Below are 18,893 nucleotides of genomic sequence, written 5' to 3' on the forward strand. Positions count from 1 at the left end.
GCGGCCGGTGAGACTGGCGGAGTTGTGGCTCGGGCGTAAGCACACGTGTGATGTCTGTTACACTGCGGCGGTTACTGGTTGCCTGGAAGGCATTTCATATAAACTGTGCCAAGCGTCGCAGTGAGAGGGGAGTCCGGAGTTGGTGTTGGCCAAGATGTTTGTACAAACTGAGGTGCCTGTGTGAGAAGCACGGCGTGGGCCTGTTGGTTGCTTCGTCCTTCTGGCAGCCACCGCAAGCGGTTGTTGGGGCGGAATGTCTACAGTTTGTGGTGAGCATAGTGTGAACAAGTCCTCGTAAGATGTGCTGCTCGCCTGACTCTTAGCCTGTGTTATTTGTGGGTGCCGACCCCTTGTCTGTTACTGCTTCCGCGTGTCCTGTAAGATTTCACAGCAAAACTGTGTTTTTGTGGCAGTCTGTGTTTCTGGCTCAGCCTCAGCCTAGAAAAGGGAAAGATTTGGGATTCCTTAATGGTGTAATTTTAACATATAAAATTGTTTTATTTTATTTATTCCTGTTTAATATCAGACAGATTCAAATTTAGTTTGCCTGGTTATTGGCTTAACTCGCGCTTCACGCACTAAATCAGCTGATATTGACATTGTTTTCTTATTACTGTTAAATGTCAGACAGATTCGAATGTAACTTCATTTGTGTATTTGAAATAAATGTGTTGGATTGACCTTAATGAATTATGTGCAATCGAGGTAAGGGACCCAGTCCTTCATTAGTGCTTAACAGTGGCGTCTGGTTCGGGTTGTGAACCCCGTGCTCCGACCAATGTTACTAAACAGGCACTCACATATGTGTTTGTCACAATCTGTCACCAAGAACAGGCGCAGAGTGGCTCGACATTCGATAAGGAATAAAATCTTACCTCACCTTAAAAGGAGAAAAGACTTAAAAGGGAAAATAGTGGAAAATGCTTACTACATATATTACTTAGTATGTTCGATGCAGGAGATAATGGGAGATTAACAGGTTTGTGCAGAAGAGAAGGAAATGAAAGAGACTATTACAGTAAAAGAAAAAGTATCATCCCTCCAAATATTCCTAAGAGTGAAGGAATAACAAACAGAAAAATTTCTTTGCACAGCACCATTAGCTAAGACATCGCATTCGCCAGTTCTGCTTACAATAATCGTGTGCTGAGTTGAGAGCTCCAAGTGTTAACGGTAGATAAGAGAGACATGGTCACTAAGACGTTTATCTGATGTACGTATATAGGAGTGCGGACTGTTGAACTCCGGATTGTGTGTCGAGAGCCGTGTGGACAAGAGGCCGAAATGCGTCGCTTTCCCCTGCAGATCATCGCTGCCGTAACAGGTGGGTCTACGTTTTCCACGTGCATTTCTTCCGTGGTGTAACTACAGTCATACTCAACTGCACTATGAATGACGGATGATACATGCATGGAAAACATATTGTTCATTGATTCGGGTGGTACATAACTGACTAATATTCCTTTTACATCCGATAGTCCATTGTCCAATGATAAAAGGGTAATAATGAATATAGGGCTTATTCAACTTAAGTAAGAACTACGTAAAAGCTTTACAACTGTTTTTTATGTCCAAAACGCTGATAGTGAATGAAATGCTTAATGCCTGTTCGATTATTGGGAAATAAATACGATATCATTCACAAGTTTTATGACCATGACTTCTATTAAACACATTCAAGCTGCTTAGGAACAGTTCCTTAAACTGTAGTAAAAGACACATATTTCATAATGCACCCATTCTGTTGATTTTGGAACTTTTCTACCATCAACCTTGAAACTAAATATGCTGACCATATGCCAGTATAGAGTATATTTCGAAACTGAGTAGGTAAGAGTGTAGAGCCTTGCAACAGTTTTCAGACACAAGTTTAATGTATTTTCTTATTTCATTTTTAAATGAAGGCATTCACTTTTTATGTGCTGCCGTCTTTTTTCTGAAACTACAAAAATTACTTCAGAAAATCATGGTTTTTACAATTGTAAAAACGTGGTCCAAGGCACAGCATGATCATGTGCTTAGGAACAAATACTCTCCCGAAATTTAAAAGTGTTGGATTTAAGAAAATCTTGTCAGTGTTGTATTTAGTGTATAAATGGAAACAAGTGCTTGGCACAACACGCGGAAGCACACCATTAATCAAACGCGCCGAGAAAACCAGAGAAATTGCATCACTGCATTTTGTCGTCCATCTCTCACATTATTACTCTACTACACGCCGATAATTAGTAAGAGAAATCAAATTAAGTTGAAGTAGTATCAAAATGCAGTTAAAAGATAAATACATTTTGAAATTAAAGCTATTCGAAACTAACTCAATTTCAAGATGGCTTTAATAGTTAAGACATTACAGAAACTCAATTAATTTGCAAATATCACACATTTCACGATAAAAGACCTTCTTCAGTTTCAAGGTACGAGATGGTGAACGACAGGCGAAGTATGTCTTAACCTCCTACTCGTTATATAACTAGTTTTCCAGAATGAAATTTTCACTTTGAAGTGAAGTGTGCACTGAAATGAAACTTCTTGGCAGATTGAAACTGTGCGCCTCCCCGATACTCGAACTCAGGACATTTGCTTTTCGCGGGTAAGTGCTCTACCGTCTTTTTTTTTTTTTTTTTTTGCTGATCTCATTTTGTTCGTTATTGTTCGTTGCATGTGTTCGACACGTTATATAACTAGTTTTAAAAACTTCCTGAATTTTCCAGCACGAAATTTTCACTGTACTGAAATGCAGGAGGATCTGCAGCGAATTGACGCATGGTGCAGGGAATGGCAATTGAATCTTAATGTATACAAGTGTGATGCGCTGCGAATGCATAGAAAGATAGATCCCTTATCATTTAGCTACAAAATAGCAGGTCAGCAACTGGAAGCAGATAATTCCATAAATTATCTGGGAGTACGCATTAGGAGTGATTTAAAATAGAATGATCATATAAAGTTGATCGTTGGTAAAGCAGGTGCCAGACCGATTCATTGGAAGAATCCTAAGGAAATGCAATCCGAAAACAAAGTAAGTAGGTTACAGTACGATTGTTCGTCCACTGCTTGAATACTGCTTAGCAGTGTGGGATCCGTACCAGATAGAGTTGATAGAAGAGATAGAGAAGATCCAACGGAGAGCAGCGCGCTTCGTTACAGGATCATTTAGTAATCGCGAAAGCGTTACGGAGATGATAGATAAACTCCAGTGGAAGACTGTGCAGGAGAGACGCTCAGTAGCTCGGTACGGGCTTTTGTTAAACTTTCGAGAACATACCTTCACCGAAGAATCAAGCAGTATATTGCTCCCTGCTACGTATATCTCGCGAAGAGACCATGAGGATAAAATCAGAGAGATTAGAGCCCACACAGAGGTATAGCGACAATCCTTCTTTCCACGAACAATACGAGACTGGAATAGAAGGGAGAACCGATAGAGGTACTCAGGGTACCCTCCGCCACACACCGTCAGGTGGCCTGCGGAGTATGGATGTAGACGCGGACGTCCCATGACACCTGTTCAAGTTCATCGTTGATCCTTCACTCAGTTTTTTTATTATAGACGGCAGCTAAGCCTCTGACCGAACACGCTGAACTACCGTGCCGGCAACCATCTGAGCTACCCAACCACGACTCACGACCCGTCCTCACAGCTGTAATTTCGCCTGTACCTCGTCTCTTACGTTCCAGGAGTGCTAGTTTTCCAAGGTCTGCAGGAGGACTTGTGTGAAGTTGGAAGGCAGGAGTGGTGGTATTGGCGGAATTAATGCTGTGAGGACAGGTCTTGAGTCGTGCTTGGGTAGGTCATATGGTAGAGCACTTGCTCGCGGGAGTCTCGATGCGGCACATAGTTTTAATCTGCCACGACGTTTTATACGGAATTTTACTCACTATAAAATTGTGTAACTACAGGATCTCTATACACAGGATGTCTCACCTAACTCTGCCACCTTAAATATCTCTGGAACAACAAAAGATATTAAAAAACGGGTTTCATCAGCATGAACTTACGGTAGGGGCTTAGGAAACCTAATACTATATGAAATTTTAAAACTCAACAAATACTATTTTCAACAAAAACTTGTGTATTTTTAAATGGACACCGTAATTATTTCGTATGCAATCAGTTGCACGAAAAATCACAAAAACAATGGCGTTGGTTGCATCGCAATACGTCAATTACATTCCGAGTAATTGCGAAGCGAAGTTGACGCTTGAAACATATGAAGCGCACGTCCTGAGACTCAAGTGTGCACCTCACGCTGCCGGTGTCAGGAGCTCATACAATGGGAAGTTATGCACAATCCACAAAAATAAACAAGTAACACGTCCAACGCAAAGTTACTTTTTCAAATCGTAAATTTATGTTTATTCTAACAAAATGACAAGTAGAGCTACAATTAGAGGTAACACACTTGAACTCACTTTGCTAAACACACTTACTAGTTCCCTGTCGTCCACAGAAACTGTATTGTTGTGCATTACATCCAGCATTGAAAATATACCCACATCTTGACCAATGAAACTGTGTCACGTCAACATATGTTCGAAGTGCACTCCGTTTGCATTAATACACGTTTGCACATGGGTAACGAGAGAGTGTTGCACAGATTATAGAGTTTCTACTGATATTGCCGCAGTAATACGATGTTACATATCCTCTACTGTCGTTGGGAGTTTTTGATACACTCTGTCTCTCACTGCGCCCCAGAGAAAGAAGCCTAATTGCGTCAAGTCGGAGGACTGTGCTGGCCATCGCACAGTATCTCCCTGTCCCATCCACCTATTTGGAAATGTCGCATCTAGAACGTCTTTGGCAACTTTTACATTGTGTGCGGGACATCCATCATGTTCCAACCACATTGATAGATAGATGCGTTTCCAATACTAGAGCACTAGTCTGCGTTGAAGAAATGATGCATATCGCTGTCCATTCAACGCTCCACTGTAAAGATAGGGACCTACAATACAGTTAGCAGTGATACTGCACCAAGCATTGACACTCCACTGTCGTTGATGAGCAGCTTGGCGAATCCAGTGGGGATTTTGCACGGACCAGTAGTGCATGTTTCGCAGATTCACATTACCATGATTTGTAAATGAAGCCTCGTCCGTAAACAACGTGTTGCTTAGGAATACTGGATTACCTTGCAACTGATGAAGTGCAAAACTACAGAATGCAATGCGGGATTCAAAGTCATTCCCATGCAGTTCTTGGTGCAGTGAGATATTTAACGGATGAAACCGGTGCCTATGCAAGATTTTGTAACTTATTCCTACACCTCGTGCGATTTCTCGCACACCCACCTAAAGACTGCGCTCTATAGCAGCCAAAACAGCTATTTAATTTCCATTGCCAGTCGCTGGCGTTGTTCGTCGACGTTTTCTGGGAGCCCAGCTTCCTGTTTCCATGAGTATCTTGCAGGTGTTGCCAATGGTTCGACGTGACGGACACTGTCGATCTGGTAAGCGTTCAGCATATAGTGTCACATCTGCGGTTGCGTTTCGCTGACATTCGCCGTTAAGTAATATCTAGTTTTTCTACATTACCGAAGACTAGCATACCGACTTGATGACTGCAAATGTAAGAAGCCACAAGAAAACAGGTTTTAATGTGGCAACGTATGTAAATTAGGTTACTGTATGAGAGCAGTTCAGCACACCGGATTAGGAGACACTTTTACACTGAAGGTAAAGCGTGCCCCGATGATATTGATATGTTTACGGCAGGATACAGGCGCCAGTGCAGGCAGCCCCTGCTCTCAGCACAGTACTACACGCGATGCATTACGTCAGAAACTGTGACGCCGTTGCTATCCTTTACAAGCCACATATTTCAGAACTTACGAGGTTTAGAAACGTTAAACCAAGTGTATTGCCACTAATTGTGCCTCTAGTTGTCATTTCGCAACAACAAACATTATGCGCAAGACATCCATAATTCTGATACAGCATTATTTGACGCATTAAAAGAGGTGGACCGGTTCAAGTAAGGTACAGCTCAAGAAGGGACTAAACTGTCCCTCTTTATGAGTGCCATCGATGAAATATGGGCCAATGATGTTTTGTCTTACAATACCACACCATACATTAACACTCTACTGACGTAGTACGTCAATCACATCACGATTACCAGCAGCGTGAGACACCCTGTATAAAAGGCAATGTCCCGACTGACTGACTGACTCATTCTCTCACTCACTGCCTCATCTTCCCAGCCCAAACTGCTAAGGAAGAAACTTGAAATATGGAGATAGTGTTGATCTTATACTGTAAGCGCCATTTAAGAAGGGATTTTTCGAAGTTACACCCCAAAGGGGGTGAAATTATAGATGAAAGGTCTTTTGAAAATACACTACTGGCCATTAAAATTGCTACATCAAGAAGAAATGCAGATGATAAACGGGTATTCACTGGACAAATATATTATGCTAGAACTGACATTGATTACATTTTCACGCAATTTGGGTGCATAGATCCTGAGAAATAAATACCCTGAACAACCACTTCTGACCGTAATAACGGCCTTGATACTCCTGGGATGGAGTGTACAGGTACAGCTGCCCATGCAGCTTCAACACGATACCACAGCACATCAAGACTGGGACTGGTGTATTGTGACGAGCCAGTTGCTCGGCCACCATTGACCAGTCGTTTTCAATTGGTGAGAGATCTGGAGAATGTGCTGGCCAGGACAGCAGTCGACCATTTTCTGTATCCAGAAAGGCCAGTATAGGACCTACAACATGCGGTCGTGCATTATCCTGCTGAAATGTAGGGTTTCGAAGGGTAGAGCCACGGGTCGTAGCACATCTTAAATGTAATGTCCACTGTTCAAAGTGCCGTCAATGTGAACAAGAGGTGACGGAGACATGTAACCAATGGCACCTCATACCATCACGCCGGGTGATACGCCAGTATGGCGATGACGAATACACGCTTCCATGTGCGTTCACCGCGATGTCGCCAAACACGGATGCGACCATCATGATGCTGTAAACAGAACCTGGATTCATCCGAAAAAATGACGTTTTGTCATTCGTGCACCTAGGTTCATCGTTGAATATACCGTCGCAGGCGCTCGTGTCTATGATGTAGCGTCGTCGAACTGTTCGTGCAGATGGTTTTTGTCTTGCAAACATCCCCATCTGTTGACACAGGGATCGAGACGTGGCTGCACGATTCGTTACAGCCATGCGGTTAAGATGCCTGACATCTCGACTGCTATTGATAGGAGGCCGTTGGGATCCAGCACGGCCTTCCGTATTACCCTCCTGAACCCATCGATTCCATATTCTACTAACAGTCATTGGATCTCGACCAACGCGAGCATCAATGTCGCGATACGATAAAGCGCAATCGCGATAGGCTACAATCCGACCTTTATCAAAGTCGGAAACGTGATGGTAAGCATCTTCTCCTTACACGAGGTATCACAATAACGTTTCACCAGGCAACGCCGGTCAACTGCTGTTTGTGTATGAGTAATCGGTTGGAAACTTTCCTCATGTCAGCACGTTGTAGGTGTCGCCACCGGCGCCAACCTTGTGTGAATGCTCTGAAAAGGTAATCATTTGCATATCACCGCATCGTCTTCGTGTCGGTTAAATTTCGCGTCTGTAGCACGTCATTTTCGTGGTGTAGCAATTTTAATGGCCAATTGTGTACGTCGGTATTAAGACGATTTTGAAGTTTCAACTACGAAAACTGGAATTTGGTTTCTCAATCACAAATTTAAAAAAAATTGCAGTTTCAGTATTTTTGGAAATTCAATCACGAAGTGCGTAAAAAATGAGTGAAAGCTTTTTTGGAAATAAATCATTGTTAAAGAAAATGCTATACTATTTTTGAAGCTATATCTTTAAAAACTGGTATTTGACTTCCCAGTTGCAAACGAAATTATATGTTTCAGTGTTTTTGGAATTCAACCCCTATGGTGTGAAAATAATGGATGAAACGTTTCGTGAGAAGATTTCATTATGCAAGCGTTTTTAAAGCTAAATCCACGAAATTTTGAATTTTGATTCTCAACTAGAAATAAATCGTTTTACTGTTTTTGTAAAGTTAACTCATATTAGGGTTGATATAGAGGATGAAAGTTTTTATGGAAATAATTCATTATGCAATCATTTTTGAAGCTAAATCTACAAAATTTTTATTTGACTTCTCTGTTAGAAAGGAAAAAATTACGCATTTCGCTACTTTTGGAAACGTTTTATGAAAACATGAATGCTTGAATATTAGTGTTTGGCTTCTCGGTCGGAAATGAAAAATACGTGTTTCACTGGTTTTGGGAATTCAACCCCTAAGGAGGTGAAACAGGGCCACTGACTCACCATCTGCCACCAGCCGAAACCGATAAAGATAAAACCTTTAACTTTGGAGAGGGTGTGGAACTTATACTGTGGCGTCGTTTAAAAGGAGGCTGTTGGAAATTCCACTCCTGAGTGGGTGAAACAGGGGATAAAAAATTGTATGAAAATATTGATTTATAAAAAAATTATAGCTAAATCTAGGTGAAAACTGGTATTTCAGTTCTCGGTTAGATATAAAGAAATATGTGTATTGGAATGAAAGTTTCTACGGAAATATCTCCACTAGAACGCAAAAGGTATAATGGACAAAACTTTGGACTCCACCTACTAGAACCGCTTCTTGGTCAGAAGTACATTCGGAAAAGACCATGCTTCTATGGTCTTAAAGAGCGTGGAAAATTCAGATGTTGGAGTTTGTGAACAACATAAAAATTCGATTAAGGAAAGGAAAAAATACTGTATAGACTATACAGTATACAATATTATAAATGGCTTTAATATACTGTACAGCACTTAAAAATGTAGAACTCGAAATATTTACAAATGCTGCACAAAACAATCTCACCTCAAGCTGCAACAAAAACTGTAGAAAATGGAGGAAACTGCACACTCAGACCAGAAAACGTCATATGTTCTTACGTACACTACCCTCTAGGTACAGCAGCCTCCACTACATGAAACCAAGGTTAAGACGAATGTACCATCTGCGCCGAGATGTGTCGATAGCTGCGTGAAACGAGAACTTGTCTTGTCGGTGCATCGATGCTGGCAATTTTTGAGATACAAGATTTGAGCCATGCAGCTGTGACTTCTTTACCTTTAGATAATCAGAGATTAAGAGATTATAGCCTCTACAGTTGTGTCCGAGAGATTACATCTATGCTCTGAACCGTCGCCTTTTAAGTCGGTAGATAAACTTGCTAACTTCCGACTCCTTCAGTTTGTAGCTGAAAAAATACTCTAACCGATCGTTATCGTGAAACATTATCAGCTACTGTCCTCTCGATAGCACTTCTAATCGAACTCCCGTCAACTGATCAACTTATTGTCAAGAGGAATGGTTATTACAGATTTGCTCCCGACATACAATGTGGTAATACCCAGCTCTGAAATACAAAGGTCACAGTGTTATCACAGCTGTCATAGTTAGCTATACTGAACTCCTTTATCAAGGGACAAATATGAACCTGACAAATACGGCCTGCAGATTTAGTGAGACGGAGAACAGAATACATTTACGTCGAAAAACAAATATAACTTTCACTATGAGTTGTAGTCTCTGTTTCGTAAATACAGAATCTAAGAATGAAAAAGGAAGAGAAAATTATTTCGAACCTTTTGCTGACGGGAAGTACGTACAGTGTTAAAATGTGGATGACAAGATTATTTCAACTAGTTACGTATGCTGAAACAAAAAATATTATTGCAACTTATCAAACATGCTAATATTTATCTGCAACAAATTTGGGAAACATGATTTCCGACCGCTGCCACACGCAACTGGTGAAGATGGTTCTTTCGCCTAACCCCCCACACCTCAGTTGTTACATCTTGTATACAATCAAGAATCAGGGAAATACATCAAAATAGTAACCTGTTTATGAGATAACCATTCATTGAGGTCGAGGTATCGAGTTAGGAAAGAGAGTAAAAGTCCGTCAACTGCCTGTGTTTCTGTCTTTTTAATTTCTTCTTTCCGATACGTATTTCAGAGTATAGGCTCCATCATGAGGGTTCGCAAGATTCGCTTGTGTTTTTTTATCATAACCTGGTGAAACGATAGCAACTGCAGGATATAACATTGTTATGCGAAGGAAAGCCTTGAGGAAAATTAGAAAACCCTGATTTGGAGCATTCGGGGATAAAAATCTAAAATATAGTCAGTTGAGAGGATTTTTTACATAATATAAAGGATGATTCAATGACAGTCTTACAAAATTTCAGGGAAGATGGAGAACAGTAAATGTATGAGTTTGATGTAAGCGACCGTGGTGTGGGAATGATCGAGTCGAACGTTATAAGCGAAAATCGTTCCCATACCTCTGGCAATGGGAAGGTACGAATTTTAAAACCCGTGGTTACTAGAAAATTTTTTCTTGTCTTCGTCCATACTGCCTCCTCCAAAAATATGGGAAGGAAAGAGCTTGCAGCAGAAGAGGTTCACTGTAGAAGGTATGAGAACGATATTCGCTTATAATTTTCGAATTGATTGTTGCCAGACAAGAGTAGCTCCCTCAAATTGATAAATTTACCCTTCTCCATCATCCCTGGAAGTTTGTAAAATCATCATGTGCGCACTCTGTTTCTGCCACTGGAAGGCATTACGCATCTGTTAAACAGAAAAGAAGGGAAGAGGGTTCTGGAACTTGGTTAACATTCCATCAGGAGCTGGAATGTGCTTCCAGTATGAGTTTGCATCTCCTGTTTCGTAGCTCTGCGGTCTTCACAGGTTTCGCAACTTGATCTAACACAAAAAAAGATATTATTCTTTAGAAAGAGAGGATGTGTTTTTTATGCTGAAATGAAATTCTTTCACATTGTTGGTTTGATTGTTCAGACACTCCTAATCGCATTTATTAAACAACATTTAGATAATTTTGTTGTTGTTCATTTGAAGTATGACATCAGAAATAGCGTTTCACGGTTTCTTCCAGTTCAGCTATTGACCCAACATGGACGTCCTAAGCGGAAGTTAGCGGACGATTGTAAGTCTCGGGAAGTATAGTGGACATGGGATTTGAACTTTACAGCTATCATCGAGGTGCTGCTGCTTTCTTCACTTTCACATAAAATTCGGTTTTGTGCACCATATACTGACTGATGACTCCACATTCCACTCACAGCATACATAAGATCAATTGTCTCTCGTCGCATTAGCTATATGAACTCAAAAGGAAGAAACAGTAATAAATAGCAGTTTTATGAAGAGACAAATTCCATTTTCCAACTTGGCTGGATTATAACCACAGATATTTATTTGACATGGTCAACTCATTTCGATGATGTGACACATTCATGCGCTTACTCATAACATTTTAGACAGTCCATGAATGTGTGGCTGTATACAAGACATGTCTGTCATTAATATAAGGGACCGTGGTCTTGGAACGATCAAGTCGAAAGTTATTAGCGAAAATCGTTATCTTATTTCTGACAGTGGACTTCCTCTAATACAAGCTATGAGGTTTTCATATTTTAGGAGGAAAATAATGATTGAGGGATATTATTCTAGTCCAAGCCTACTACGATGGCAGTTATATGTTTAAATGACAGAATTACCTCGTTTACACCCACACATTCATGGACTGTGTAAAATTTAGAGGTTATGAGTAACCGGGTGGAAATGACACACCATCGAAATCAGCTGACCGTGTGAAACTGATGTCTGTGATCGCGGGATAGCAACATCAGTAGCATTTACTGGTTCAATTGATACGCAGCCGGATTCGGTGTTACATTGAACCATCTTCAAGTCCTCTAGAAGGTCTAAAACCTTGGCATCCGCTAAACTGAAGCTTCTTATTGCCTATGGTGTGTACTCACCCCCGCTGATGTACTGCCAACGTGTACGTCACAGACTATAAGAAGCTTCAGTTCAATGGACACCGATATTTTGGATATACTACAGAGAGTATAATAATGATTCTCTGTGTCAGTGTGATCGCCCACAGCCGTAGGGGGAGAGGGAGAGAGTGTAACATTTGTTAATTGTGTGCCGTGTTTACGTTCCAGGTTTCAATCATTGCTCAATGTGGCGACCATCTGCTTTCACCACAACCTGGAGCCGCACTACAGATTCCATGTCACAACTGCTCTCAGCACTTTTCGATCAGTGGACTATGGAGTGTTCAGTTGTCGTACGTAGCTCCAGCGATCTTTCAACTTAGCATATTGCGCCCGGCGTTCTCAGCCACGGCAACAGCAACTTCAGTTTGTGACGAAAATGGCCGTCGGCCTCTCCTACAAGCAATTCCCAGATCGCTAGTTAATACAAACTTCCGAATCGTGTTCTTCAACCCCGGTACGGAAAGAGGGCCTCTCCACTTTCGTAAAATGCTTCGATACTCGCGAAGAGCAGCAACACTATTGTTGTTGTTTTGATAGAACAGTCTTACAAGTGAAGCCCTACTCACCTTGTCCAAAGCCATGTTGACTGTCTGCAACAGTAATGCACAGGTATAGTTCAAATGACTTACGGGTTTGCTGCCGGGTGACGTCGTCGAATGTCGCCGATATTTCGACAGGAGCACACCCTGCCATTCTCAAGGAAGAACAAATGTACAAGCAAATTTAATACCTCGGTTCACAGAGGTTGTGTTGACACTTGTTCTGTGAGCGGTGTCTTCCTTGTTTCTCCTCTGTGTACCGAGGTATTAAATTTGCTTGCACATTTTTTTTCTTCCTTGCATTTGTGCCTTGAGAATGGCAGGGCGTGCTCCTGTCGAAATATAGGCGGTGTTCGACTACGTCACCCGGCAGCAAACCCGTAAGTTGTTTGAACATCCGATTCGCCGGAAAAGTTAAGGTCTCACACAGGTATTGTTGTGTATCATCCTTACGTCGCGATACCAGTACCGGCGTCTAATGGCAAGTCATGGCACTGGCGCTACTAATAACGCAGATCCTGCAGCGCTCAGTCTGAACATCATTCCTTTAAAGTTGGGTACCGACACTGTAAATAATTCTCGGTCTACGCAGGCCCAAGTAGCGTGACTGTAATTATAACCATACTGTTGTGCACCGATAGGCTGACACACTCTCGGTAGCTCGACACCCTATCCATAGACTGTTATCAATACAAGAATAATGATCGATCCTGATAGCAAACCTCGAAACACAAATCCACTTCGAATGCCCGTCAAGATATTAACCCAGGCTTCTGAAAAGCCACCATGCCAACAAAAACTGTTTTCGGTAGGCATTCCCAAATGCAACTATCGAAACTTTCATTCGGATTCTACGTTTCGCTAGGTAAACATTTTTCCAGCAGTTTAGGATCTGAAAGATCTCTATATATTACCTTTAGTTCTACCGTTACAGTTTCTGAAATGGGATGTGCAAGTGTATGTTTCTGTCCATTTGCTTCACACATATTATACTTTCAGCTTGAACGTTTTCCTTTAGGGCAGAGGCCATGCTGTGGACACTCATCACTGCATGTTGTGAGAGTTAGAGTGACGCAATTGCTTCTCTCGTCTTACTGACATTTTCGCTCTTTCTCCTGGTTGCCAGAGCCTAATATTCTGTGAAGTTTTCCATGTATAATTTGGTGAATCTATCTTCTCCACCAATTGATTTGCCATCAGAGAGTTTTTTTTCCTGTCATGTCTTTGCAGAGTTTCCTAAGTCTTGCCCATGTTCACTTCTGCATATTTTCTATACATTCCATTTTTTAAATTTCTGTTTCACCGTATGGTTTAGCAGCGACAACATTAGTGAAGCCTTCAGAGTCACCATTATGAAGGTAATACGTGTATTGCACAGTACCTGTATCAATTGACCTACTAAAAACTGACTGCCCCCTTTGTTTCCGTGCCATCACTGAAACCTTCAATATTTTTGTCACATTTGTGTTCATTTACCTAATTGGCACAACCTTCGTTAACTGTGACATCTCCATTCAGCAATGTATGGCTTCTCTTCTGCCGGGATAGGTCCATTGCAGCAACAATATCAGTAGACTGACAAATATCTTCATTTTCTGTCGCTTCCCTCTGCGTAGATGATTCAGTGATTTGTGTTAGGGCATTATGCAAACCGTTTATAGTACATCTCAAATTCGACAATGGCGGTGGGAGATCTATCATGGCACAGAATATCTGGGCTGCGTCTCTTCCTTTCCAATACACCTCGTGGCATAAGCATGCCGAATATTCAATTCACTATATTTTGTGCATGTTATAGGAGAATTCACTGTACGTTTCGTTACTTTACACCTTTGACATTCCGCTACTACTCTGCTTAATAGGCCTGTTTTCTTATGCATATAGCAATAGACAAAAGCAACTCTGAAAGCCTGCACATACCAGTTAAAATGTGACCGCTATTTTCACTATTTACGGCTCCAATATCTTGTTCATTTTTGGTAAGATGTTTCAACTTTCGTTTTGTAGCACTGCATGCCAATTTTTAAGCATAACCTTACTTCGCCGTGGGGTAACAGTTTCTTCGTTTTTATGATTTCCAAGAACATTATTGTTGATTACCGTAATACCTACGACTGCAATTGGACTTATTCATTTTTGGCATTTTACGAAGTAAAATGGTTGAAATATGCAGTCACAACAACAAGTTTACAACTAGAAGGAACGCAAAAAACGTAAGCATAATGGTTTTGTCTACTTGTGTCGACACAAAGATCGGTTGCAATAAATCTCTGCTCAAAGTGCAGTCAATCTGTTCTTCAATCATGTTACAAAAACGACTTGCTACGGAAACAGCGAAGCCAAAATTAAATAACGAGACATGGTAGGCAAAGTTTTGTGTTGACAGTTTTGTGTCAGCTAGCCATTCTGGATCTGTATCTACTTTAGAGACGCATTTAAACACGAACATGAACAGGTACAGTGCATAAAGTATATATATATATATATATTTAGAATCAGAAAGAATCACAGAATTTTATTAAATAAAAAATTTCCATTTTTTTGGCCTTACTGACGTCCAGGTCTCCTTAAATAATTTGTGTTCTTCATTAATCTCTCAGTAAAAACAATACTTCTGTTCTTTGTAACAGATAACGTTGCATCGCTTTGCCAGTATGTGCTCGCTGTGTAGACAGACGCCTATAGTAATAAAAGATTTTTGCAGAGTTTTTCAGCTTGGGAATCCTTGGTTCTAGAACTACAAACTCAATTATGTTATGACTGTCTAAGTTACCGCGCTGTCCATTAGTATTAATATTATGGATGTAGCGATCGTTTTCCTTCACGCAAAAACTGGTGCTTTAGAGACATGTGTATGATTTACGTATTGAATTCGTATTAGATGAGGAAGCGACTATTGAAGTAGCTGCCTGAAGAAGGAATGTGTTGGAGAGACTTACTGAAACGTCATGGAAGCCTGAGGGAGAGAAGATAAGCAGCAGTGTACAGTGAATGGAGAAGGCATACACATTACGTAGGGTAATCTGGTAGGACCCAAATATCTATGAAGATAGAATAAAATGGAGTACAACAACAAGTGTTAGGGTGCAGACAACACAGTGGGAACTTAGTGGAGTACCTCAGACGTCGAAATGCTATGTAGAAAAATCCAGAGAGTCATTCGGTTATGTAATGCAAGATGCAGTTATTATCCTTTCCCAATGCTGTTAAACATGGTCGGCACAAAATATTTCTCAAAATAGAATTATAAACTCGGAGTGACACTGGAAGTACCATTCAAAGGCTAAAAGTCATGGGAAGTGTTCTTCTGTTTGAAGATTTAAGGCACGCCATTGATGCAGCTAGATGCTGAGTATCGCGCGACTATGGACACGATATCGTAGCATCCTATTGCAGGCAGGTGTGTAGGGAATATGACAGCATGTCTCGAGTTAACCGACTTGAATGCGTGATGAAAATCAGTGGAAGACAATTGGGACGTAGCATGTCGGAGATTACGTGTGAATTCTAGTTTCTGATGTTAACAGTACCTACACTTCAACACTGCAAAACTATGTTCCCACACGCATAAATCGTCCCACAGGACAACACATGTTCGGCGAACAGGCGTCACGTTAACTCTGCAGAGACATACGGGGCAATTGGTGATCATCTGTGAGTCTCAAGAATGAGATTTTCACTCTGCAGCGGAGTGTGCGCTGATATGAAACTTCCTGGCAGATTAAAACTGTGTGCCCGACCGAGACTCGAACTCGGGACCTTTGCCTTTCGCGGGCAAGTGCTCTACCATCTGAGCTACCGAAGCACGACTCACGCCCCGTACTCACAGCTTTACTTCTGCCAGTATCCGTCTCCTACCTTCCAAATTTTACAGAAGTTCCAGTACAATAGAATGCTTTTCTGCGTATGCTGACAGCCTAGCTCACTGATTAGTGACTTCAGCCGCATACAAGACGAAGTGAACGAGCTCGAGACAACACTCCGTGCGAGTGACCACAGCAACAGAGACATATGCTCTAAGACAACAAAAACGACGCACCACGAAAAAATTATCAGAATTGGACGGAAATCCGTAGACGTGATGTACATGTACAGACAAATAAAATGACTACAGTTTCAAAAAAATTGGATGATTTATTTAAGAAGAAGAGCTTCACAAACTAAGAAATTCAATAAAGCGTTGGTCCAACACTATCTCTTATACAAGTAGTTATTCTGCTGGGCATTGATTGATGGATTGTTAGCCTGAGGGATACGGTACCAAATTCTGTTCAACCAGCGCGTTCAATAGGCCAAATTCCGAGCTGGTTGAAGGGTCCTGCCCATAATGCTCCAAGTCCGCAGCTCCTGGTAGTTCTCGCTTCCCACGCCCGGGTTCCCGAGTTCGATTCCTGGCGGGGTCAGGTATTTTCTCTGCCTCGTGACGACTGGGTATTGTGTGATGTCCTTAGGTTAGTTAGGTTTAAGTAGTTCTAAGTTCTAGGGGACTGATGACCATAGATGTTAAGTCCCATAGTGATTCAGAGCCATATGAACCAAAATGCTCCAGATGTTCTTAACTGGGGAGGATCCGGCGACCTTGCTGGCCAAGGTAAGGTTTGGCAAGCACGAAGACAAGTGCTACAATCTTCACCGGGCATTATCTTGTTGAAATGTAAGCGCAGAATGGTTTGCTCTGAAGAGCAATGAAACGGGGCGCAGAATATCGTCGACGTACCGCAGAGCTGTACTGGTCCGCGAATGACAACCAAAGGTGTCCTACTATGAAATGAAATGTCCCCTCCCCCCTCCCCCCCCTTGACCATCACTCCTGGTTGTTGCGCCGTATGCTTGGCGACTGCTGTCCGGGGCATCGCCACACACCTTCGCTGGTCATTGGAGCCTGCAATTTATTGACTAAAGTAGAACTGTCCCCAGTTACATGTTGTATGTTAGGAATTTAGTAACGGTGTTCACATTATTACCAAACAGCTACCTTAAACTTCTCTGGGAAGCTGAAGTGCATACCTCTGGAATCGCATTTTCTGATGTAAGCTCTTGGTGTCACGCATCAAGAAATATGAATTACCGAATGAAAACCTACTTGAAGAGTATCATCGCAACACTCATACACTGCAGTACTCTGATCAACAATTAATATATTATATTTAAGCTCCTAGTAACTTACACAGTTTTCAAGAGAAAGTGTTAGAACTTGTACTTCTAAATATTTGAGGGGTAATATTATCTCTTTGTAACACCGATGGTCCTCGCGTGCCAGTTTCAGTACTTTGTATTTTTCCATCTTTAATGTTTTCATTTCTAGCTCTAGTAAATGCTAACATGGAGAATTTGCTGGCGTTTTAATTTCGGAGGCTTTTTAATTGTGTCATATGCTCCGATTCTCTCAGTGCCCTTCAGAGCGTTTGTGTGCTGTATACAGTCCATCCCTAAATACAATGGGTCCAAGAAAGCTTCCACTTGCTCTCTGTTGAGGGAGCCACTGTGATGTTCATGGGGGTTCCTGGTCACGTCTGTCTGCCGAGAAATGACGCTCCTGACGCTGTTACCAAGGCTGCAGTCCCCCTACTTCAGTCCGCTAGCTCTTCCATCCCTTCAGTTGACCTTCTTCTTGCTATCTGCCGGCAGGTCACTTTGACATCACCACTAGTCTTCTCTTCACGGGAACACGCTCCGGGGGATTAAACCCCTTTCAGCGGCTTGGATGACCTCAACTCGCCCTTCTCGCCGCGAGAAGACCATTTTAGTTTGGTTGCGTATTGGCCACTGTCGTTTTAGCCATCGCCATTTGTTAAGTGGTGATTCCCGCCACTTTGTGATCGTTGTAGTCAACCTTTCACGGTTCTCCACTTCCTGACAGAGTGCTCTTTTTTATAACCACTTACGTTCTCATGTATGTTTGCCGTCTGAGTTATCTTTGTTTTAGCGAATGACGCGCGGGATGTCGACCACTTACTTTTTATCCGTCGTAGCAATATGGCGAAGGCTATTTCTTTGCTCCTGGAGCTCCGCTGTCTCTACAGCGTATTTTGTGTACATTTGTAGACGAGAAAACCTTTGTTCTTAGATCGCTTTCCCTGCGTCGGTGGAGCTTAAGGTATAGTCGCTTTCAAGTTCTTTTACTTCTTAGGTTACGACATGGACGGGTATGACCTTAGTTGTTTCTGCGCCCTAACTCAAACAAAAACAAAAAACAAACAGCTACATTTGCGCTTTATAATTTTTTGTGTACAGTGTATTTCACATTCCTTTAAAACACATTCTTGGTATGTCCAGCTGCCATGCAGTTTCTGCAATTAAACAGCACAGGATGACAATCGTTTTACACGTTCAGGTAGGGTGAATACATCAGCTTGGGTCACTACCGTCTGAAAAACGATGTTGACTGATATTAGAGTGAGGCTGAGTGAATCCTGTTCTAGACCTCCGTACCTCACATTAAACTGAGGAGGTACCGGGAAAAGAACCCAGGTTCTTCTACACC

General features: G+C 41.7%; 1 protein-coding gene across 1 annotated transcript in view; it reads left to right on the plus strand.

The window, feature by feature from the left end:
- Positions 1-1,261: 1,261 nt before the first annotated feature.
- The window catches only part of LOC126267192 (facilitated trehalose transporter Tret1-2 homolog), an 82,970-nt gene continuing 65,338 nt past the window's right edge, over positions 1,262-18,893 (plus strand). Inside the window, exon 1 of the mRNA XM_049972160.1 lies at positions 1,262-1,324. Coding sequence (XP_049828117.1) covers positions 1,285-1,324 — 40 coding nt within the window. The 5' untranslated portion in view covers positions 1,262-1,284. The remainder of the gene's footprint in view (positions 1,325-18,893) is intronic.

Source organism: Schistocerca gregaria, chromosome 4, assembly GCF_023897955.1.
Source record: "Schistocerca gregaria isolate iqSchGreg1 chromosome 4, iqSchGreg1.2, whole genome shotgun sequence".
NCBI lineage: Eukaryota > Metazoa > Arthropoda > Insecta > Orthoptera > Acrididae > Schistocerca > Schistocerca gregaria.